Source organism: Labeo rohita, unplaced genomic scaffold (genome assembly GCF_022985175.1).
Source record: "Labeo rohita strain BAU-BD-2019 unplaced genomic scaffold, IGBB_LRoh.1.0 scaffold_171, whole genome shotgun sequence".
Classification (NCBI taxonomy): Eukaryota; Metazoa; Chordata; class Actinopteri; order Cypriniformes; family Cyprinidae; genus Labeo; species Labeo rohita.
The window spans coordinates 82966-107921 of record NW_026127901.1 but is presented as its reverse complement, the minus strand read 5'-3'; the positions used below and the strand labels follow the sequence as shown (position 1 = coordinate 107921).

Genomic DNA, 24956 nt, shown 5'->3' with positions numbered 1-24956 from the left:
AGAGCATCATTACTGATCAGCCTAGCCTATTCTAGTGCAAGTTTATGCATTTTATTAAAAACTAACGGTAAGTCTAGTCAGTGCTTGTGCTTATTCCCGCCGCGCACCATCACTGAAGTTTGGCTAATCCCCCACAACAATTCGAATTTCCATAGGCGAGATTTAATTTTATGATATTCTAATGGGCCGCATTGTGGCATCATTGCATGCGGAAAACAAACGCTGTAGTCCAAAGGAGCTGTTAGTTGTAGTTCTTTGAAAGAGATTTTTTAAACACGAAATATCTCCTTTTGGAGTGGATTTTGAGATTTGTAACTTTGTAGATCTTTTTTATGCCCAAAGATACACACCACACACTGACTAAAATTCAAAAAGTGAAAAAGCATAATAGCAGCCCTTTAAAGATCTTAAAACCTCATTTCCTGATAAGAGGGTCTTGTCAGAGTCACAAATGCTGGTGTTCTTATCAGGAAATACTATTTTTGATGTAAGTGTCACAAAACACGCAGACTGGTGTGATTAGACCAAGGAACTCTGGTGGAACTCACAGCAACGTTCTGAGTTTTGTGACAATTACACTTCTCTTTTCTCTCACTTCTCTTATTTTTCTCTTCTTGGTAAAAGGTTCTTGTCCATTCCTATATAGAGGACTACAGAGAAGGTAAGAATGAAAAAGGTTTTTTACAAAGTGCTTTAAAAGTGCTGTTAAAGTGCTAAAAAAATACTATGAAATCTGACAATTTAAGTGATAAACTGTGCAAAAAATGTAATATTGACATTTAGCTTTGGTTTTTGTTTGTGTATTAAACCAGGAACATGAAAGCACCACTTCTACTTCATTTACTTTTCCAAGGTACAGTGTGTGTTTTCCACTTTTAGACATGTTTTTGGGCATGTTCTCTCACAATACATGTTTATATACATTTATTAATATAATTAAACAAATTTACATGAATTGAGCAACCAAACCCCCAAACTGCTCCCTGGGCTGGCTGCCACCGCTCTGTGTGTGTGTGTGTGTGTGCACTTGGATGGGTGAAATGCGAAGCACAAATTCTGAGTATGGGTCACCATAGTAAATAAATAAATAAAAATCAAGACAATGCAATTTAATAATAGCCTACTTCTGTTAACTAAAAGTTTACTGAACTGGAACCAATTGCATAAACATAGCCACTATGTTAGGAATGTGTCCTTACGAATTAGTTTCATTAACTAGCAGTTAACCAGGTAATCAGTTTTACTTTTTTAAGTCAAATTAGGCAAATTTACTGACTGTAACTGATTTTATAAGTGCCTGTGTGTGTGTTTCTGTGTGTGATGTATGTTTGTATGTGTGACAAAGAGAGGGACAGTGAAAGAAATTAGTCCACTTTAGAGGAGAGATGCTTAAATATTGAAAGTGGTTCTTTATTAATTCATGAAATTACAATTTTGTAATGTTATCCCAAGCTTTTACATTAATGTTGTAGTAAGGGACAGCATGTTGGGATGGTTCACTCGTCACATCATATGCAAATGAGCCATTTTTGGAGTTTGATTGAATAAATTCCTTGTTTATAAAGCAGAGTTTTAAGTTGTGAAACTTGCAGGATGTTTTAATGGCACAAAGTAAATTACACAGTAAGTTCAAACAGCCAAAACCTAACATGTTGGTGACTTTGGTGACGTCTGTAGATATATGATGGTATAAAAATATCAAAAATATCAACAGACATTATATGGCTATAGTACTCAATGGCTGCATATAGGCTGAAATCTATAAACCATTGTTGTAACGAACTTAACCTCTTTGTTTTAGATTTTATCATGTTAAAACTAGTTTTACAAAAAAATTTACAGTGATACTAAAATGTGCTTACAGACAAATCCGACCATGCTATTAGGAAAAAACAAAGTACAAGACAGAGCAATCTTTTATTTATTTAATATATATATATATATAATTTCAACAACTCAAAAAAAGTAAAATGCTAAGAATATGGTAAGAATCTTTGAAATCATCAGCAAATCTTGCAGTAGGACTTTGATCTGTTTAAAGTGTGTGTTTGTGTGTGTGTGTGTGTGTGTGTGTGTGTGTGTGTGTGTGTGTGTGTGTGTGTGTGTGCGTGTGAAAAGTTCAGTCATTGCCTCATTCAGTTTTTTGGTTTTGTATGTGTGAGTGACTGTTTTTATTCTACAAAATTAAAAAATTAAAAAACCACTGTGTTATAAGCACTGTATGCTTTGTATGTGGGAATGTGTGAGTGTGAATGTTGGCCAGAAAGGTGAGAATGTTGTACAGTACCTTAATTTATGTGTAAGTATGACCTGCATTGTGCTGGATTTATTGATTTTTATTGGACAAATTTTGTATTTCCCATACATTTCCTATGGGTGCTCACTTTTGTCCACGAAGAACAAATTGAGATTTTTTTGTTTGTTTTTTTTACCAATTTTGTTGTATCAAGTCCATTTTTTAAGTCCAATCTTAGGAAAAGTAGCCAAGTCTTGTACCACTCAGATTAAGAAAACTAATTAAAAATATATATATATAAACTTATTTTTAATGACAATATAGAAAGATGATTGAAACATGTCCATTATGTTTTGCAACTGATTTACCAAAAACAATTGAGGCAAATGAAATGCTAAAATTTCCAGACTAAATGAACACACAGCCATTAATGACTCCAACTTATTCCCACAGGTGTTCTGCTGTATGTTGCTTTGGGATGGGAAGTGAGAATGCCAAAACACATTCACGGCCTCAAAGGTTCCTGTCTGGTTATCCCATGTTCTTTCAGCTACACATCATACACACCCAAAAATCCACGTAGAATTGTGTGGTATCAGTACTCTAGTGGTTATCCTTTAGTTTATGATCCTTTGCATCCAAACGATGTCATTGAGAAGTTTAGAGGGAAAACTGATTTATATGGTGATCCATCAAGTGGGAATTGCAGTCTGCTGATACAAAACCTGGAACCGTCTCATCATGGAGAGAAATTATATGCATGGATTGACCCTGAAAATGTTGGAAAGGGCACATACAAATTTTATGAAGTCACCTCTACAATTCAAGTTGATGGTATGTGAATACTTTGTTCTTCAAATTTGCTTGACTCATGAACTAGTAATGAGAGTGTGTTGCCTAAATGTGACATTTGTAGACACTGTCAATTTTGACTTCTGCTATTTGTAGATAGTCCACAGCAGCCCAGCATCCTCATTTATGGAGGTGAAAGGACAGGTGACACCATCACAGTAGTATGTTCAACTCTGCACACGTGTCCATACAGCAAACCAAACATCACTCTAAACGGTATAGAAGGAACTGATCAAATAGACAATGAGCAAATTAAAGACGGCCTGTGGAAAATCACTCTGACACGCACGGGTGTTGTAAAGGCAGAATATTTGACTATTTGGTGTTCAATAACACATTATGGTGGCATAACAGTGACAGCTGCACGAAATGCAAGTTCACTTTGTGAGTAAACAAATATAAGCTGCTTTATGTGCCATTAACTATAAGATCACTTTAAATGCCACAGTTGGACCTATTACAACATTCCAGTTAAATTTCAGGTGTTCATCATAATATAACGATTGAGCCTGAACTGGCGGATGTCACAGAGGGCGTCGCAAAGAACTTCATTTGTAGTGTCTACCATTCCTGCCAGAATGAGCATTCAGCCATCACATGGAACTATGAAAACATGCAGGTTTCAGAGTGGAGCAATAAAATTTCTGGTTTAAATCAGGCCGCCTATTCCAACATAACCTTTCTGGGTGCAAAAGAAGACCATGGGAAGAAATTGGTCTGCACTGCAAGTTTTTCTGGAAGAGACATTATGGCATCAGTTGTCTTAAATGTGCAATGTGAGTAATTTAGTGGCATCCTTTTGTCTCATTCTTGTCTCATTCATATGGTTTTCTACTGATTATCTTGTGCTCTAAAACTTCAATCCAGATTAGAAGCATGTGCTTTGTTTTTTCCCATGCAGCTCATACTTTCATGAGTGTCTTGCCTTTTAGATCAGTTATGAACATTTTGCTAATAATAATCATTAATGTTTTTTAGCCATTTTCCATAATAAAGCAGACCCAGTGCTTGCTGAACTGAAGACTATTGGTCTTTACATCCTAACGCCCTCACTTGCGTTCCTCCTCGCTTGCATAATTGCCGGAGTCATCATATACAAGAAGCGACAAAGGTAACTTTTTGTGTAGACCTATGTTTCTAGACCAGACATTCCTGAACGTTTTTGTGAGTTGAACCCTTTAGAGGTAGAATATTTACCCTATGAGATAAGTTAATAATCATTAATTAAACAATACATGTGCATGTTCATGATGGTTATTGGTCACATGACATGACATGGTATGACAATTTTCATACAGATCTGTTCCCAGGTCAAAAGATGCAATGTCACAAAACAAGCCTTTCTCCAAACCCCGAATGCCGTCACCAAAGAGGTACAGCACAATTGTATATATATATACCCTTGCAATTCTGTCAGAAAATGCAACCCGTTTCTCTCAGAAAATTGTTGTCGTTGCCAGTGTTTGGCACTCACATGTTTATGTTGGAACAACACAAAAAAACAAAGAAGAAAAGTCAAATCTGATACAATTCCACACAGAACCCAAAAAATGCACTGGACAAAATTATTGGCACCCTTAACTTAATATTTGGTAGCACCCCCTTTGGAAAAAATAACTGAAATCAATCGAGTTCCTTACACTTCTCTACTGGAATTTTGGACCACTCTTCTTTTGCAAACTGCTCCAGGTCATTCAGATTTGAAGGATGCCTTCTCCCAACTGCTGTTTTGAAATCCTCTCCACAGGTGTTCTATGGGATTCAGATCTGAACTCATTGCTGGCCATTTCAGAACTCTCCAGCGCTTTGTTTGTATCCATTTCTGAGTGCTTTTTGAAGTGTGTTTCATGTCATTGTCCTGCTGGAAGACCCATGACTTCTGGTGGAGACGCAGATTTCTGACACTCGTCAGTAGTTGTGCCCCAAAATTCTTTGGTAATCATCAGATTTCATGATACTGTTCAAACAGTCAAGGCATCCAGTGCCAGAAGCAGCAAAGCAACCGCAAAACATCTTTGAACCTCAGTAGGGTTCTTTTCTTAGAAGGCCTCATTTCTTTTTCTGTAAACAGTGCCATGATGTCCTTTACCAAAAAGCTCTACTTTTGTCTCATCTGTCTACAGTACGTTCTCCCAGAAGCATTGTGGTTTTGTCACATAAGTTTTGCCAAACTCCAGCGTCCCTACCATAGCATCCCTTTTCATTCAGATGACAACGGATAGTGTCTGCAGATCAGCTTGAATTTGTTTGGATGTTAATTGGGGTTCTTTATCCACCATTCAAACAATCCTTTGTTGTAATTTTCATTAATTTTGCTCTTCCGTCCACGTCCAGGGAGTTTAGCTACAGTGCCACTGGCTGTAAACCTCTTGATGATATTGCACACAGTGGACACAGGAGCATTAAGATCTCTGGAGATGGACTTGTAGCCTTGAGATTGTCCATGTTTTTCCACATTTTTTTTCTCTCTCAAATCCACGAACAACTTTACACTTCTGTCTTTTGTCCATGCTCGTTGTGACACACAACACAAAGGTTAAGTCAGCTTTTCTCAATTTTAACTGGTTGCAGATTACTATATTGCCCACACCTGTTACTTGCCACAGGTGTGTCTAAATACAAATTACAGGAGCATCACATGCTTGAAAAGCAATTATTTCTTACAATTTTGACAAGGTGCCAATAATAATCTATTCCATTCCATTTTTGAGTTCTGTGTGAATTTTTTCTTCTCCATTTTTTTTTTTTTCTGTGTGTGTGTTGTTGCAGTGTAAATAAAAAAAAATGAGCATGTGAATGCCAAAACATTTGCAATTGGAGCAGTTTCCTGAGAGAAGTGTTGCATTTTCTGACAAAATTGTAAGGGTGCCAATATTTTTGGCCATGACTGTATATGACTATATATATATATATATATATATGGTGTTTCAATGTAACAACACAACATTTTTTTCCTCATTTTATTTTGCACATGCACCTCAGTGATCCAAAGTCCCGCTCTGTGAGTATATTATTTATTCTGTGCTACACAGCCGAAAACATACTCAGATCCTATGAGAAATTTTTCTTGAAATATGCTATTGACTAATGTCTGGCTCTCCGTTCTCTCTTGAAATATTATGTTAAGGCTTATGATCACGAAGCTGAATACACCAACATGGACGAACTCAACATGTATGGAAATATCTAATGAAAACATCATAAAACCAAAATGGGCTCAATAATTTTATTTTATTATTATTATTATTATTATTATTTTTAAGATTAACAATGTTAAACTTCATTAATAATAACAAAACATTTGTCATGCATATTAAGTGTTCACATTCAAACATAATGTTTTGCTTAAAATACCTTTATACTACATGCATCTCTTTTTGGAATTCCAGATCTATTCATGCTGGTTAAGCAAACAACTGCTCTACTTTATCTATATGAATTATATATAAAAATTATATTGATTTTGCAAAACTTTCTATTACCAAATCAAATATGAATGAATTATATTATGTTAAGTGACATTCCATTTGGAATTTTTGTTGTCTTTTCTTCTTCTTATTATTCTTCTTCTTCTTTTTAAGATTTGATTTTGTTTTCTGTCTTGTTTCTCCATATTTCACTCGCAGCTTGTGATATACTGTAATATTGTGAAATTGTATATTTATGAAACCTCTTATGATGGAGCTAATTGTTGTTATTATATATGTCTATATTGTCTATTATAGCTAGTCATTATATAGTCATACATATTTGATTTCTTTGTCACAAAAATATTACATTTTTCTTACAATACTGCATAAAATTCCGTGCTAAATGTATCACACTCAAACATGTATTTTATGAATACAGCTTTATGTAACCAGTTAAATGTTCTCAGCTTGGCTAAGGTTCCACCAATCTGAAAATCTAATACACAATGTATAAATATGTGACTATTAATGCTTCTAAAAAATAATATCACATGGAGCTAGATGGGAGACAGCCAGTCTTTATGCAGTTGCTCCCTCAAAACGCTGGGTTGTTTTTTCAACCCAAATGCTGGGTTGAGACCGCTGGGTAAGAAAGTTGGGTTAATTTAACCCAATTTTGGGTTAAAACTGGTCTTAATTTATAACCCAGCGGTGCTGGGTTAGGAACGCGGACTCGAGAGAGAGCAGGCACGTCGTGTCCACCGTACGTCAAAAAGTGCGAGAAGCGGCCATTTTCTCAGCGTCTGCAGATGGAAGCGAGTGAAGGACGATTTTCGGTAAGTAAAGATTAAAAATGTAAAATCATCATTCATTATGTGTGTCCGGGAGTATTTTGAGACTTAATGGAACGCGGGAAAAGTCGGAAAAGAGCTTTTATTGTAAAATACGCTGACGCGGTTTTCGCCTCAGAAATAGTCTTAACGGCCTCTTCTACTGAACGGAAGAGATAGCTTTAATACAACGTCTGTGAGTTTCATATGTCATATTTACACAAGATTTAGGTGTTAATAGAGGAGCGTTAACCGATTTACATGTTAATTCGTAAACTTTTTTTCCGCGATTAAACTGAAAGTAGTTTCCTAAAGAAAACGGCGTCGTGTAATGAAGACTAGCTTAATTATTTTAAGGCTCATTAAGTTTTAATTGTTAAAAGTAATGTTTTGCATGTAATATTTCAGACTTGTTGAGCTTTGAGTCTTCATTGTGCCCGCGCCGGGAGTTAACGACACAGAAGACCGCGTGTGAGAGGAGGCGATCGGCTCGGCTTCTTCAGAAGAGACGGAAAGACGGTATAAGGCAAGTAAAGGTCATAATTCCATATAATATCACCTTTTTTTGACTATTAGTAAAAGAATGGTTGCATTTTTTAGAGATTGAAAGCCAGAGACATATGAGAGCTTCATTCTTTCGGGATTAATGCGGGTTATTTTTAGAAAATACATGTTTCTGTTGTCTTCTGCCTGTTTACTTCACATTTTGATACAACAACAGTATGATGACTTGTTCACATTTTATTTAAACCATTGATGTCCGTTTTTTGCAGAACTCAACTTTGGGGCTAACACCACAGGCACCTACTTGTGTGAGGAGGCAATTTTTCTGAGCTTTAGAAAAGAGGGAAAGGCGATTTAAGGCAAGTAAAGGTAATAATTTAATGTTATCTTTTATTTGATTTATTTATTTATTTATTTGTGTAAGAATAAAAATATGTTTTATGTAGATGTTCAAAGCCAGAGACAGGATAGATTCATTCTTTTTGATTGATATGAGCTATTTGTAGAAAATAAATGTTTCCATTGTCTTCTGCCTGTTTACTTAATATTTTGATGCAAAAATAGTATGATTACTTGTTCACATTTTAATTAAATAATTGATGTGCATATTTTTCATTGCAGAACTCAAACCAGCTCTGGAGTTAACGGCACGGAAGGCTGCGTGTGAGAGGAGGCGATCTCCTCAGCTTCTTCAGAAGAGAGGGAAAGACAGTATAAGGCAAGTAAAGGTCATAATGTCATAATTCCATATTATATATTTTTTTGACTAGTAGTAAAAGAATGTTTACTTTTTTGTAGATGTTGAAAGCCAGAGACATAGGAGAGCTTCATTCTTTCAGGATTGATGTGAGTTATTTTTGAAAATACATGTTTCTGTTGTCTCCTGTTTGTTTGCTTCACATTTTGAACAGTATGATGACTTGTTCACATTTTAATTAAACCACTGATGTCTGTGTTTTTAATTGCAGAACCTAAACCAACTTTGGAGTTAATGACACAGAATCCTGCTTGTGTGAGGATGTGATATTCTCAGCTCGTTCATAAGAGAGGGAAAGGTGGTTTAAGGCAAGTAAAGGTCATAATTTTTTTTTTTTTTTTTTTTTTTTTTGTTGGCTAAGCGTAAAATAATGTTTTATGTAGAGGTTAAAAGGCCAGAGACATAAGAGAGCTTCATTCTTTTAAGATTGATGGGAATTATGTTTTAGAAAATAAATGTTACCGTTGTCTGCTACTGTAGTATTCTAAAGCACTGTGGTAGACAAAGACAATAAACAACCACACAATATGGTTGAAATAATAAAACAGTCTAGTTACCCATCCTTACAGAATTGGATGCACCTCTGTTTGAAAATGGTTACATTTGAACTAAATGTTTTCTTTTTTAAATGTTTTTCTATTTTAGGCCACTGATGAAGAGCAGGTGGTGACTGGGATGAATGCTGGACAAAGAGGAGAAATGATCTTTCCCCCAAACTGATGCAACAGTGGTTTTAAAGGAGGAGGCCACCCTGGATAATGTCAAAGATGTTGCACGCCTTTGCTGAGCTGATGGGGCTTCATGACTACATCAATTATCTTAAAGAGATAATGAAAATTGGCAGTGATGCATTTTCTGTATGTGATCATGGACTATGAAACAAACCGTAAGTGTATAGTCTGTAAAAACAAAATGTCAAATGCTTGTTCTGTGTTGTTCAGTAGAAATGGAGTTCACATTCATTCATACACATGCTCACAATACTTCACACATTTGCTTGTGTTAAATGTTATAATGTCAGTGTTAATGTTGTGGTTTTATTTTTAGTTTGTGTTTAAAAAAAAAAAAAAAAAAAGAAACTATTAACTAATTGTACAATTATTGTAAAGTAGTGTTTTTGTACAGTAGTTTTATACAATATACAGAATTTACCAGACAAAATAGTCAGCAGATGTTCAGTGCTTCATTTATAAACTCTGTACCTGCTAATGCCATACTTTTTCTGCATTTCTTTTCACATGCATGTTACTTTTGAATGTTTTCTCTTGTTGTAGTTTTTAATAAACATTTATCTTTTGATAGTCATTCTGTGTGTGTTAAAGTGATTTTATAATGATCAAGATTTGTAGATTTAATGCCTAGCTCAATTTTGGGTTCATTTTAGCCTAGCAGTGTAGTAATTTTAAACCATAAAAAAGCAACCCAGCATGCTGGGTCAATAATTCAACCCAACTTGCTGGGTCAAAACAACCCAGCATTGGGTTCGTCCCTTTTTTACCCAGCGCTGGGTTGCCAAAATAACCCAAATTGGGTTGTTTTTAACCCAGCATTTTTTAGAGTGTACATATTGCAGAGACGTCATGATATGGAGGGCACAACATATGACATTGTGTTCACGATAGCCAGAGATATCGTTATAGCGCATCACCGCATGACGCGCTGTGAGGATAAAGTGTATTTAAACACTGTATTGTATTGAAAGTGAATATAAAAAGGTTAAAAACAGTTGAATTAATTTTAGGCATATAATTAAAATTATTAACGCTGCAGTCATCAATGAAAATTAAGAGCAGTTTTTTTTCATGCACCGATTTTCAAAAAAACCCTTTTAACGCGAAATACATTTCTTCTCATGTTTTTACAATATGGGCCACAAGAGAAATATTAAGGGAATAATTTAAGACAGTTATACACCGTTATCAGCATATCTTGAAGTAGACTTAATCTCTCGTCGTCTCTTGAGAGAATAAGCGCAGTTAATGCAGCGTTAGAAGCTCCGTTAGTTTTTTTTTTACTTTCACTTTCTATATAGTGAATAACTAAAGTTAAGATTTTCCGCTACGCCGCTGATTTTCACAATTCCTGAAAAATAAGGCGTTTGTTTTTTACGACACTTACGTTTACAGCTGCTCCTTGCTGTGTGCATTTTGTTCAGCGCAGATTAATGCAGGCACATATTAATTGCTTATGTTCGGTTTGCAAGGTCTTATGAGTAAGTATTTGTGTGTTTTCTACGTTCAACTTGACAAATGCTTTTTTTTGTTTCCCGATGAACAAGTCGTCCTGTAAACTGCTAAACTGACCTTCAGTGTACGTGTAGGCCCATTTGCCCTGTAGCAATCTTGGAACGCCACAAAGGTGAGTAAATGATGATACAATCTCGCATACAGCAAGATAGTTTTGTGATTTTGAGCTTGAGTTTGTCTGGCGTTAATCATGACGTCTATGTCACAAAAATAGAAAAAGGAAAATAAAGACAATTATGGACCCAGATTTGTAAAAGCTATAGTCCTGTTTCTTATTGATCTGTTGTTTTCACTTACATCAATATGATTAGTAAATTAGCCTATTCATTTTTGTTTCCAATATTTATCTGCTGAGAACTCTCAGGTTAATTTATAAACCCTTTTGAAGCCAGTGCAGTGCCCTAGACAAAGACTGTTGTACATGTAAAGACATCATTGTTACTGTTTTTGCAGTTATTTGTGCAGGTGTGTTTGCAGATGTTTGGAAGTTACATGTAGAGTCTGAAATGAAGGCTCTGGTCTCGTCTTGTGTCGTGTTGCCTTGTTCATTCAAATATCCAGCTCAACAACAGCCCTCTGATCGTATTAGAGCTATGTGGCACATGAAGAGCAACTGGGATTTCATTTTTCATAAAGATCCTACAATGCTTAAAGACAGTTTCAGAGGTCGCACCAAACTGCTTGGTTCACTGGGTGATTCCAACTGCACCTTGGAGATTGATGAAGTCAGAAACCATGACAACGGCCCGTATTGTTTTAGGGTTGAATTAGAGACATCTAAAAAAGACAAGTACTCCTTTGTGAATAACTGTGTGTCAGTTAAGATGATTGGTAAGTGTGCTTTTGAGTTCTCAACCTGTGATTACTCAACTTCCTAAGTAGAGTACAAAGTAAGAAAATTGCCTAAAAATGGAAAGAGCCCACATAAGTCATTTCTAAGTGAGTTCATTTGTACTTTTATTTACTATGTGAAATATCTGTTTTGTCATTCAAAATGTATTTACAGAACAAGCATCAAAACCAGAGCTGCAGGCTGAGCAGTCTCTGCAAGAGGGTGAACCTGCAGTCTTCAAATGCTCTGTCAAGCACACCTGTCCATCCCACCAGCCCACTCTCACCTGGAGCCATTCTGGAAACACCATCATGGGCTACAAGAACATTGGTCATGGAAACTGGGAAGCAGAGTCTCTCCTGACCTTCACCCCAACAAAAGAGGATGATCACACCTCTGTCACATGCACAGTCAAGTACCATGGGAATGTCCAGGGTGAAATGACAGCGACTTGCCCTATCTTTGTGAAGGGTATAACAATAAAAACTGTTCGGTGTATATTAAGTGATGGTGGTCATTTAAGTAATTAACTGTTTTATTGGTTTTTTTTTAACAGAACAAGCAAATCTCAGCCACATTTACATACCAATTATCTCTGGTCTTGGAGCTTCTCTTTTGGTTGGATTATTGTGTTGCTTCATTTTTATCAGATGTGTGTAAGTCTGGAACTAACTTTAAGATAAATATCATTGACTAATATTAGAGAACACATATCTGAAAATGGTCTACAATGTAATTGTTAAGAATGACAATTAATTATTGTGATGCAAAATTAATCATTTCTTTTAAAATATTGCACTTACATGTAATAATTTGAGATACATTGTGACATTCTGGTATCTTTTATTATTATTTGATTTTAAAAGACTCAAATCTTTCCCAGGAAACGCATAGCAGATCTCCAATCCAGAAATGACATTGGGTAAGTTATAAATCAGCAGTTTTAAATCTACCTGAGAACATTATTGTGTCTAGACAGTCATTCCAATGTTGCTTAGAGTCTCCATCATTTATTAGTGAACTTGAACTAAAATAAAAAGGACACAAAATAAATCTAACAAAATAAATAATACACTTTGTTGTGTGTGTCTGATCACCAGCTTTCGTTCAGATGACGGCAGCAGTGGTCCAGGTGGCAGTAAGGAGAGGCAAGTACAAAGCAGCTTCTAATGTGTTCTTCTGCAACAAACACAAAACAGATCCATCCTCTGGTGGAAATATACTGAATGTAAGGCATGTTTTGGATTATGTTCATGCTATAGAATTATTTTAAGACAAATATGGTATATACGTATGGTATACAGCTACTGTTTCTGTAGTCTTTTTTCCATATTGTTTTAATAAATATATATATAAAAAACAAACAGTACATAAAATTATATATTGACAAAAAACTATTAAAAGTAGCCTAATAGCACTTAAAGTTTTATGTTGTGTCTCTTGCCTGTAGAATCAATATAATATTTTTTTTTTTTTACATTTCACTGTATTATGAGCACAGTATTAATGTTTGTAATCTTTTTTGTGATTGTATGTAAACAAAGCCATATATACAGCAGCAAATATTTTTGTATTATTAAATCTGACAGTTTCAAACCAGCCAAAGATGTTGTCCTTAATTATCTACTGTTTACACACACACACATATCCATATATATACACATGTATATGTTGATGGTAAGACCTGCTGGGGATTACTGCCTGACGCACAGTGACAACCGATCTACAGATCGGGTTCATACGGGCCTATGCATGTACACAAAACACATAGAAATCACATATAATTGCACATCACATGTAAAACTGAACTGAAATAGATTCCAAATTGTTAAACATTCGTTTTCTCCCTCCAGGCACATTAATATGTGCATAAGAGTTGCGTGGGAGTATGTCTCTCTTTTTTTTTTTGTTAGTGTTACATGCACGGTAAAACCCAAACAGACTGTCTATCACAGCCCATCTGTTTGCGGTATGTTTGTATACAGACTCTTCCATTCATCAGAACTGCACAAGACAGATGAGTTAAATCAGAGCACACGCCCTTTCCTTTCCTTCTTTTCTCTGCTTCTTTGGCAAGGCCTCTTCAGCCTTCCATGACCTCGCCAGAGCTCAAGTGGATGTCTCTCAGGAAGCGGCCGGTCCCCACCCAGCAAAAACTCATCGAAAAGACGTCAAAAAGACGACAATGCCAGACGTCTAAACAACATGAAAATTTGGTTGAAAAGTGAAAGATGAAAAGACGTCTATAAAAAGACTAAATGTGGTTGTAAAGTGAAAGTTAAAAAGACACATTTTTCAGGCCAAATTCCAACCGTAAATTCATGATTATATTTATCTCATATTCAAAATAAGACAATTCACAAAAGAGTACTAAAACATTTATTGACACATTAAATACGTCTTTCAAGTAAAAACACTTTCCTGATCACAAATTAAGCCTGCATTTGATTAAACATACCGTAAAAACAGTAACATTATAAAATATAACTATATGTTTTCTATATGAATACATTGTGAAAGGTAATTTATTCATGTGAACTACATTTTCATCATAATTACTCCAGTATTCAGTGTCACATGAATCTTCAGAAAATATTTTTAATATGATTTGCTGCTCAAGAAACATTTCAGATTATCAATGTGGAAAACAGTTGTGCTGCACAGTGTTTTTTGTGGAAAACATATTTTCAGTATTCTTCAAATAGAACTTTCAAAGGAGCAGTATTTATTTGAAACTGATTTTTCAAAACCATAATCTTTGAAATACTGATAATGTTTATAAAACAGGTCCACTTCCAAAACAAAGATTGACAGATAATGTACTCACCCCCTTGTCATCCAATATGTTCATGTCTTTCTTTCTTCAGTCGTTATGTTTTTTGAGGAAAAAATATCACAGTATTTTTCTTCATATAATGGACTGATATGGTGCCCTGATTTTTAAATTCCATAATGCAGTTTAAATGCAGCTTCAAACGATCCTAAATGCGGTTGTAAATTATTCCAGCCGAGGCAGAAGGGTCTTATCTAGCGAACCAATCGGTTATTTTCATTAAACAAATACAATTTATATACTTTTTAAATCTCAAATGCTCGTCTTGTCTTGCTCTCCCTGAACTCTGTGTATTCTGACTCAAGACAGTTAGGGTATGTCGAAAAACTGCAACTGTATTTTCTCCCTCAACTTGAAAAATAATTCCAAAAATCATCCTACATCGCTGCAGAAGTACCGACCCAGTATTTGCAAAGTGAACATGCAAAGAAGATCAAGAACACCCTTAACAAAAAAGGTAAAACAGCAATATTGGGCGATTTTGAAGTTGAGGGAGAACATGAGATGGGAGGTTTTCAACTTACCCTAACTGTCATGAACCAGAACAAAACAGAGGTTGTGATGAGCAAGACAAGACAAGCTTTAGAAATTAAAAAGTATATAAACTGTACTGTTTTTATTAAAATAACAGATCGTTATGCTAGATAAGACCCTTCTTCCTCAGCTGTGAATGTTTACAACCGCATTTGTGATCGTTTGAAGCCGTATTTAAACTACATTTTGGAAGTTCAAACTCAAGGCACCATGTCAGTCCATTATATGGAGAAAAATCCTGAAATGTTTTCCTTAAAAAAACATAACGACTGAAGAAAGAAAGACATGAACATCTTGGATGACAAGGGGGTGAGTACATTATTTGTAATTTTTTGTTTTGGAAGTGTAGTTCTCCTTTAACCACTGACTAATGATCAAAGGGGCCTGAGAGATACACACCCATAGTTTAGGTAAATTTATAGTTAAACTGAAGACCTTGATTAGTTTGCTCAGGCGCACTGGACTAGGTTGGAGCAAAACGCTGCATGTATATGGACCTTGAGAGACAATGTTGAGATCTCCTGCAATATGTTCTAAACATGACAATTCAGAGAGGCAGGATGACTGCTAGATTGATGACTTACAACTCTGGTTTCCAGTCCTGGGTATTGAGGACTTATTGAGGACTTATTGAGGACTGGGTACTGAAGTTCTGCAGAGTTTCTGGTGATCCTTGATCAGATACTCAGGTCTGCTTAATTGGTGTTGGAGCTATCAATCCACTGAAAAATAAGAAGCAGTCACAGATGCATTTTTATTTATTCTTGTTAGTCTGACTATATTCTTAAAATAAGTTATCATTACCTTGTGTTTTATTGATGATTTTCAGTCTCTGAAATAAAAAAGTTCTATTAGTTATGAATGGCATCATACCGGTTTTAATACAGTGAGCAAAATGCATACAAAATTCGACACAATACGATAGAACCTATTATAATTAGTGATGCTGTCTACACTGGATGAGGCACAGCGCAACACTACAAATCCCTGACAGTAAACTGATGCTGCATTCTATTTACCATGTACTGACACAAAGTTCAAATGATCTTCAACGGTCACTTTGGTTTGCATCCAGCATAGATAGACAATCTACGTCATTGTGCATTGCATTCTTGGTATACAATACAAATCACCAAAGGTAAAAAAATCTGTTTACGTTAATATTTTTAAGAGCTTTTTGCACTTTATTAGAATAAATGGACTTATATTTGTATCCCTTGTGTTATTAACATTTGTGGTCAGTTTTGTTTATGTTTTTTAAATAAGTCTCTTATGTTCACCAAGAAACCTGCATTTATTTGGTCATAAATAAAAACAGTAATGTTTATTATTACAATTTAAAATAACTGTTTTCTATGAGAATACACTGTAAAATGTAATTCGTCATAAATAGAATGCGGTAGCAGTTTACTGTATGGGATTTGTTGTGTTGCCCCTCACCGCATCCAGTATAGACAGTATCAATGATTATAATGGGTTCTACTGTATTTTGACGTGTCGTGCCACTCGCGTCCAGTGTAGACACGGTGTAAGCATAATGATGCTGCAAAATCAGGTTAGATCACTTTTTAAAACATATTAAAATAGAAAATAGTTATTTAAAAATGGTAATTTCATAATATTACAGTTTTACTGTATTTTAATCAAATAAATGCAGCAGTTGTTGCCATAAAAGACTTGACAAATCTGACCCTTAAACTTTTGAATAGTAGTGTATGTTTAAGGTATTACTTCCTAGTCATATGGTAGTCATAATGTCTAGAGATGTTCTTCAACAGGAGATACACTCCAACTCTGGTGCATGGCCATTAGAATGGAAGATTCTAGGAAGGAACACAAACAATCTGGAACATAAACAATCTGTCAACAATATTTATTATACAATGTCAGGTTTATTAGAAGTAAACTATAGCAAAGGTGAAATGCAGAAAGAAAAATAAATAATATATAGAATATACAAAACAATACAGTTTAATAACAGAATTTACATTTTTAGGTTTACTTATTTAATGCTCATATACAGTGTTACTTATGTTTGTATGTTAAAGTCCTTTTAAAATATCTAACAAGCAAACAAACATAAAAGTATATAGACATATAATTTTGCAAAAGAAAATTACAGATGCATGGTGATATAGGCTAAATATATTATGAAGGATACATATTAAGTAATTTAATAAGCTTTTTCAGCAGCTCCCTTCAGAAATTTTCAAATCAGGAACTTTTCCTGTGTCGTAGAAGTTTTATGTTCAGATGCTAACATACGTTTTCTGACAATAAACCATTTCTATAAAGTAAATATTCAATATATACGTTGCGCCACACTCTAAAAAGTGCTAGGTTAAAAAATAACCCACCTTAACCCAGCCTTTATTTCCACTCGTTTGTCGCTGCGTTGGTGAGTAGTTGAGCTACGAGTTTTGTCTTATTTGATTAGTTGTAATGTTTAATTACAACATTGCGTTCATTATGTCACTAATGAGCGATTGTATAAGGAGATGTGAAGTAGTTAAAATAAGACTGCTGTTGCTTCAGAGCCCTTGTGAACACGCCCCGGTTCAGACAGAAAGCCCACTTTGCGTGGCTTGATAGTAAGTGTCTTAATATTTCATTGTGTGAAATTAAGTACGTATAGTTCACCTGTTTTTAGAGTTGTTCGTTCACCTTATGGGGCTGTCACGTGATGAACGAACGACTCCAACCCGAAAACTTGTCAGATAAGAGGTGAGGTGAGCGAATCATAGACTAAAGACCCAGGTAAACAATGAATTAATATTTTCTGTTTCTTATAGCATTATAGTTTTGTCTTGTTTGTAGTGTGATCAACGTTTGTGTAAGCAGTAGATGTGTTAGGGAGGCACCAGGTAACAGTTTAATTACATTTTGCTAAAATGAACGAAATGACTCGAAAAAAGATTCGTTCATTTTGCTGAACGAGACTCAAAGGTCCGAGTCGGTAAAATGATCCGAACTTCCCGTCACTAGTTCTGTCCCATAGTTACCCAGCGGCTGGGTTAAGGTGGGTTATTTTTTAACCCAGCACTTTTTAGAGTGTGGCGCATGACCCGCTGAGGATAATAAAAAATAGGCTAGCTTACTCCTCTTTGAAAGTGTATTTAAAAAAAGATTAAAAAAAAAAGAAAAGAAAAGTTATACAATTAATTATAGGCATATAGTTAAAATGATTAACGCTGGAGTCATCAATGAAAGTTAACGCGAAGTATACTCCTCATGTTTTTCACTATACGGGCCACAAGATAAATATTAAGGGAATAATTTAAGACAGTTACACACCGTTATCAGCATATCTTGAAGTAGACTTAATCTCGTCGTCTCTTTACAGAATATGCTCCGTTAATGTGGCGTTAGAAGCTCCGTCAGTTTTTGTTTGTTTGTTTGGTTTTTTTTTCTTTTAACTTTCACTTTCTGCATAGTGAATTGACAAAGGATATGATTTTCCGCTACGCCACTGATTTTCCTGGAAAATAAGGCGTTTGTTTTTTAGGACACTTAAGTTCACAGCTACTCCTTGTTGTGTGCATTTTGTTCAACGCCAATGTAAGTACATATTAATTATGAGTAAGTATATTTGTGTGTTTTTTGCGTTGAACTTGACAAATATTACCATTATTTATGGACATGTAGTAAGTAACAATCTTGGAAGGACATAAAAGTGAGTAAATGAAAATAGAATCTGGCCTATACCAAGACAGGCGTAAGCTTTAATGTCAATGACTCCAGTAAAAAAATAAATAAATAAAAAACCCTTACGAAAAAGAAGTTTATTGAAGTGTGCTATTAGTATACTTCTTTTAAAATAAAAAAAGATAGTATACTTTCAGTCTACTTTTTATGTACTTCTCAGAAATGTGCTTTATATACTTATCAGAAATATACTTAAAATTACATTTAAGTATACTTGATTTATACTTAGAAAAAGTATTTGAGCTATACTTGTGCTCTGAGAATCCGTGTTTTCATTGTTATACACTAGGGGCGCTATTTCACATCTTCCGTAGAGACATTGAAGTGTTTGTAAAAAAATGGATGCATGAAGCTAGAATAAAATGTTCTTGTTTACAAGCAGATATCCTGTACTTTCTTTTGATGTTTTGTATGTTCAGATATTCATATAACAAAATATATACAAATTAATACCTAAACAGGGACATAGTAGTATACTTAAAGTATGATGTAAAGTTCACTTAGAGAAAACTTACAAGTATACCTGCAGTATAAAACCACTAAACTAGTAGTTTACTGAGACTATACTTCAAAGTGTACTAAAAGTATTTAATGAGTAAACTATCAGTATACCTATAAGTTCACTTTTAGTATACTTGCAGTACAAACTAAAAACATAGATGTAAACTAGTTGTGTACTCAAAGTTTACTTCTGTTATACTTAAAAGTATACTTTTATATACTAGAAAGTGGGCCAATTTAGTCCCAAGGAGTATTCAAATAGTACATTTAAAAGTATACTTCTAGTACATTGATATTTGTATACTTACTACATAAAGTATACTTAAAAATATACTTGAACTTTACTTAAGTATACTTAATAAAATAAACTTGAAGTATACTTCTTTTTGTTAAGGGAATTTAAAAAAAAAAAAAAAGTTTGTGGTTTAAAATTTAGATTTCGTTTGGCTATAGACTAAATCCGTGCGCTGTCGTAGACATGTAAATAATATTGCTATAGAAAAAAAGTTAGAAATCTGAAGCCTGTGTTTTCTTGATTGGCAAGTTTTGTGATTTTGATTTTCACAGACGTGTTTCTCGTTGCTCTCTTGATTTTGCTTACATCAATGTGATCAGTAAATAAGCCTATATTTTACCTTCTGAGAACTTTCACGTTTTTGAGAACCCTTTTGAAGCCAATGCAGTGCCCTAGAAAAAGATTGTTTTATGTGCAAAGACATCAGTTACATTTTTCTTTATCATTTGGTGTGTTTTTCCCCTTTTGTTTCTAGAGTCCGGTCCAGCATGACTGTAAGGGCAGGAGTTTTTCTCTACTGGCTTCACAGTATGATTTTAAAGCTTTCTTTCTATACACCATATGAATAATTTTTTTACATAATGATGGCTACTTTAAAATCATTTTATTAAAATTTTAACTTCTTTAAACGCAAGTTATTACTTTTTAAGGTTATTAACTGATGTTATCATTGTTTTGCAGTTATTTGTGTAGGCGTGTTTGCAGATGTTTGGAAGGTACATGTAGAGTCTGAAATGGAGGCTCTGGTCTCGTCTTGTGTCGTGTTGCCCTGTTCATTCAAATACCCGGCTCAGCAACAGCCCTCTGATCATATTAGAGCTATGTGGCACATTAAGAACAAATGGGATGATATCATTTTTCATAAAGACCAAACAAGGGTTCTAGACAATTTCAAGGGTCGCACAAAACTGCTTGGTTCACTGGGTGGTTCCAACTGCTCCTTGGAGATTGATGAAGTCAGAAACCATGACAATGGCCCCTATTGTTTTAGGGTTGAAGTAGAGACATCTCAAAAAGACAAGTACTCCTTTGTGGAAAACTGTGTGTCAATTAATATGATCGGTAAGTGTGATTTTGAGTTCTCAACCTGTGATTACAACAACTAAATAGGGTACAAAATAAGATAACAGCCTAAATGGCAATCATTTAAAATATATTTACAGAGCAAGCATCAAAACCAGAGCTGCAGGCTGAGCAGTCTCTGCAAGAGGGTCAACCTGCAGTCTTCAAATGCTCTGTCAAGCACACCTGTTCATCCCACCAGCCCACTCTCACCTGGAGCCACCCTGGAAAAACCATCATGAGCTACAAGGACATTGGTCATGGAAACTGGGAAGCAGAGTCTCTCCTGACCTTCACCCCAACAAAAGAGGATGATCACGGCTCTATCACATGCACAGTCAAGTACCACGGGAATGCCAAGGGTGAAATGACAGCGACTCGCCCTATATTTGTGAAAGGTATAACAATAAAACTGTTAGCTGTATATAATGTTTTCAGCAATAGTGACCATTTAAAGTAATTAAGTGATTTTGTTGATTTACCAGAACAAGCAAATCTCAGCCACATTCTCATACCAGTCATCTCTTGTCTTGGAACTGCTCTTTTGGTTGGATTACTGTGTTTCTTCATTGGCAAGAGATACAAGTGAGTCTGGAACGGACTTCAACATAAACATCACTGACTAATACTGAATAAGACATCCTTGAAAAAATGGTTTGCACTGTATCTGCAATGAATGATTTGCATTGTGACATTCTGGGACCTTTTAGTATTATTTTGTTTTAAATCACTCATATATTTCCCAGGATGCGCAATGCAGCTGTCTAATCCAGAAATGACAATGGGTAAATCATTTAGTTCAGCAGTTTTAAATCTGAGAACATTAAACTAATTAAAGTAAAATGCAATTATGTCTTTAATATTCTTTACTCTAAAAAATACAGAATACAATTTTTTTTTTTTTTTTTTGGGTATAAAAAGACAACAAGACATCATACAAAGACATCAAAATGTAAAAGGTGATGTGTTATTTTGGATACAGAGGGGAAGTGCATTGTGTTTAAATATGCTTACGGCTGAAAAAAGCACACAGACCTCTTTTCAATATATTGTAAAGTCCACCAAACTGATCCAACAACGGTGTCCAGTATGTAGTATTGTCAATATTAAACAAAACTGACTTTCTCGTGTGTGTGTGTGTGTGTGTGTGTGTGTGTGTGTGTGAACAGCAGTGGTCCAGGTGGCAAAGAGCAGAGGCAAGTACACAATAGCTTCCAATGTGTTCTTCTGCAACAAGCCAGGACAAAACAGATCATCTAGTGGAAACAGACTGAATCTATGGCATGTTTTGGATTATATTGGTGGTATAGATTTATTTTATGAATTGAGCAGGATTCCAAGGTTTAATATTGTCATTCCTCTATACACTCTTAAAAATAAAGGGTGTTTTTGCAGTGATGCCACAGAAGAAACATTTATGGTTCCCCAAAGAACCTTTTAGTGAACAGTTCCTAAAAGAACCATTTTGAAGAACATTTTAAAAATCTAAAGAACCCTTTTTGACTATAAAGAACCTTTTCTGCATTTGAAAGGTTCTATGGATGTTCAAGGTTCTTCAAAGAACCATTGATGCCCGTAAAGAACCTTTATTTTTAAGAGTGTAGCACATATATAAATCAGCACCATCAGATATATATATAAAAAAAATGGGTCAAATGCTCATTATCCATGTGGACAAATAGATATTTTTGTATGGTAAACAGCAGCCATTTTGTTTTGTAATTTTTCATATTGTTTTGACAAATATTAGGAAAGATTACATAAAATTATGTTTACAAAAACCTATCAAACTATTAAAATCTGAGACCTTACTGAATTTATAGCATATATATTATATGTATTGTATGTCATAATTTTCAAATGTAATAGCGCACATTTAATGTTGTGCATACTTATAGAATCAATACAATACTTTTCTTTATATGAATTCCACTGTATTATGAACACTGTATAAATGTTTGTAATCTTGTTTGTACTCAATAATGCATATACAGCTGAAAATATTTTTATCATTAAATTTGACAAATTCAAACAGTCAGAAGCTGTTGTGTTACTTATCCTTACTAAAAACTTCACACATACTATATATTCTTTTTTGTTGTATACACCCACCACCCAGAACCAATGCAAATCTGAGAGCAGAATACAAGTCTGTATTTTATTCCTAAAAAATAATATTGTTTAAATGACCATGTCTCTGAATAAAGCTTCGCAAATGGATCCGCACGCCTCCCTCAGTCTCTCCGTACCACTAGCTGGTAAGAACTGGATCTGATCTCCTCCACTGAATCATGCTAAAATGTATTTGGTCTGCGCTCTGGAAGTTTTCTGTTATTTTTGCTAAACTTTAATTACTAAAGCTAAAACCAAAACTGAAACTATACTAGGCTATATAAAAACTAAATTGAAATAAGTTCACAAAATAAAAAACTAAACTAAAACTAAATTATTAATGAAACTAATAAAAACAAAACTGAATTTGATAGCAAAATGAAAATATTAAAATAAAAGCAGAATTAAAATTGCAAAACTATAATAACCTTGGTACGACTGTCTTTCATTGGTGCATGAGGAGGGGGATCTGCCAGATGAGGTGCCGGATCGGATTTACAATCTCCAATTGTGTCAGATCTGCATGATCATAAATGAGTTGTTGTAGGAGAAAAAAGCCTTGTTTACTAGTATAATAACATATAATATGTTATATAAATGTTTCATACTTTATATTAGTAGTTTTGTTTTTTCTTTGTTTTGTTTTGTTCTTCACTTTAAACTTATTTTTTTAGCCGACATTTTATTTTGTTAAAAAAAAAATATATATATATAAATTGTGGATTTTGTTGATGAACAGCCTACTACTGTTTTACAGCTTGAATGTTAAAATTTAACGTAAAAAGTAATGCATGCATCTAATAGTTAAAAAAAAAACACTTACATGGGTTAAAATGTCCTTGGAAAACAATTTATAGTGCAAATATTGCCTCTTAATTTAAAATAAATAAATAAATAAATAAAACACTGCTGTGAACTGACCACCACATTAAAATATGAATAATATTGAATGTCTTCATGAGTTAGTGGTCCACAACAAGCCCTAACCAGCACAAAAACAATGGTCGTGCTATGCATAATGCAAACAGTCCTGGTTCTGCCCATCATCACATTCAGGCAGATGCAGACGAGTGCATGGAGCAAAGTTACATTTTTCATCCTTTTTGAACGCCATATTAGAATGGCCGCGATCAGCACCAGTAACGGTTTTTAGACATGCACAGTGTCCACTGTAAAAAAAAAATAAATAAATAAAAAACACAATTTGTTGAGTCAGCTTAAAATAATTTCTTACCCTGCTGCCTTAAAATTTTAAGTTCAGGTCAACTAAAATAAGTTTAGTCAACTTAATATGTTAAGTTGTACTAAGTAACAACTTAGATATTTGTGTTTGCTAAACTTAACAGATGGGTAAGTAACCCAGCTGCCTTAAAATTTTAAGTTGATTCAAATTTGATATCTAATTTGTCACTTAGTATAATTTAACATTTCAAGTTGAATAAACTTTTTTTGAGTTGACTGAACTTAAAATTTTAAGGCAGCCAGGTTACAAATTATTCTAAGTTGACTCAACAAATTGTTTTTTTTTATAGTGTGGGTATGGGGTAAGATATTCATAATTACAATCATATTTATGTTCTCAGCTTGGTTAAAGTTCAGTCAACAGGAAAAGAAAATCAGTACTTTACAAGTGATAAAAAAATATATATATGTATATATTATATGAAAGATATGACTATTAGTAAACTCATAAGTCCAAGGCACTCAAATAATGTGAAAAATATAAAAAGCCAGTTTGTGCCTGCTGCTAATAAATGTGTTGTTTTTTTTTTTAACTTTAAAGCCATGTGAATAAAGGCTTTTTATATTTTTCACATTATTCGAGTGGACTTGGACTTGAGTTTTTTAATGTCACAAAAGAATCCTGCACCCAAAGGACACCCATTTATGTATTTTTACATAAGTAGCAGTCTTTTTGCATGTTCGTATATATGACTATTAATGTTTATAAAAAAAAAAATATCACAGGAGTTAAATGTGAGATGGTCAGGCTTTATGCAGTTGCTCCTTCACTCGTGTGCATGTTCATTCATACTTCTTGGAGTTTTAATTTACTAGAGACCGTATATGTTTGTATGGCTTATTGATGTCAATCTGGATGCCAAACAGCAAGTGAGGCTGTATCTTCTAAAACAAAATTTTGTGCATGTCATCACCATCCTAAGAGTAGCCTACTTTGAGCAATATGCGGACAGCGCAATCTACTAGTCGAGAGATCTGCTTTTTCTGTTTTTATCAGTCATCACG

At 34.4% G+C, this 24956-nt stretch overlaps 3 protein-coding genes and 1 long non-coding RNA gene across 12 annotated transcripts; 3 read left to right on the top strand and 1 right to left on the bottom strand.

Annotated features, from left to right (window-relative positions):
- Positions 1-608: 608 nt before the first annotated feature.
- Positions 609-7090, top strand: LOC127158792 (sialoadhesin-like). 2 transcript variants are annotated; one of them, XM_051101789.1, is made up of 9 exons: positions 609-661; positions 813-853; positions 2690-3070; positions 3185-3472; positions 3571-3864; positions 4067-4199; positions 4387-4461; positions 6071-6089; positions 6216-7090. In XM_051101789.1, exons 2-9 carry the CDS (start codon positions 817-819, stop codon positions 6276-6278), a joined length of 1290 nt encoding a protein of 429 aa, XP_050957746.1. In that variant the 5' UTR covers positions 609-661; positions 813-816; the 3' UTR covers positions 6279-7090. The 2 variants fall into 2 exon arrangements, with proteins under 2 accessions (XP_050957746.1, XP_050957747.1); XM_051101790.1 differs by having other exon boundaries at positions 620-661; positions 4399-4461.
- Positions 7091-9456: 2366 nt separating this feature from the next.
- On the top strand, positions 9457-12327 carry LOC127158806 (sialic acid-binding Ig-like lectin 14). Its single transcript, XM_051101805.1, has 4 exons — positions 9457-9475; positions 11289-11666; positions 11842-12138; positions 12224-12327. The coding sequence occupies exons 1-4, from the start codon at positions 9457-9459 to the stop codon at positions 12325-12327; spliced, it is 798 nt and encodes a 265-aa protein (XP_050957762.1).
- A 3077-nt stretch (positions 12328-15404) lies between these two features.
- Positions 15405-17529, bottom strand: LOC127158797 (uncharacterized). The gene is made up of 4 exons (XR_007826275.1): positions 17392-17529; positions 16766-16857; positions 15839-15866; positions 15405-15756 (listed from the first exon to the last, which is right to left on the bottom strand). It is a non-coding gene; the product is annotated as an uncharacterized LOC127158797 (long non-coding RNA).
- LOC127158795 (sialic acid-binding Ig-like lectin 14) lies at positions 17444-22720 on the top strand. Of its 8 annotated transcripts, none has more exons than XR_007826273.1 (8): positions 17656-17758; positions 20011-20063; positions 20217-20597; positions 20699-20995; positions 21083-21182; positions 21344-21382; positions 21519-21556; positions 21767-22720. XR_007826273.1 is itself a non-coding variant. In XM_051101799.1 (7 exons), the coding sequence occupies exons 1-6, from the start codon at positions 17718-17720 to the stop codon at positions 21363-21365; spliced, it is 894 nt and encodes a 297-aa protein (XP_050957756.1). In that variant the 5' UTR covers positions 17656-17717; the 3' UTR covers positions 21366-21382; positions 21770-22719. The 8 variants fall into 8 exon arrangements, 6 of the variants coding, with proteins under 6 accessions (XP_050957754.1, XP_050957753.1, XP_050957751.1 ...); XR_007826274.1 differs by having other exon boundaries at positions 21770-21832; XM_051101799.1 differs by lacking the exon at positions 21519-21556 and having other exon boundaries at positions 21770-22719.
- Positions 22721-24956: the final 2236 nt, after the last annotated feature.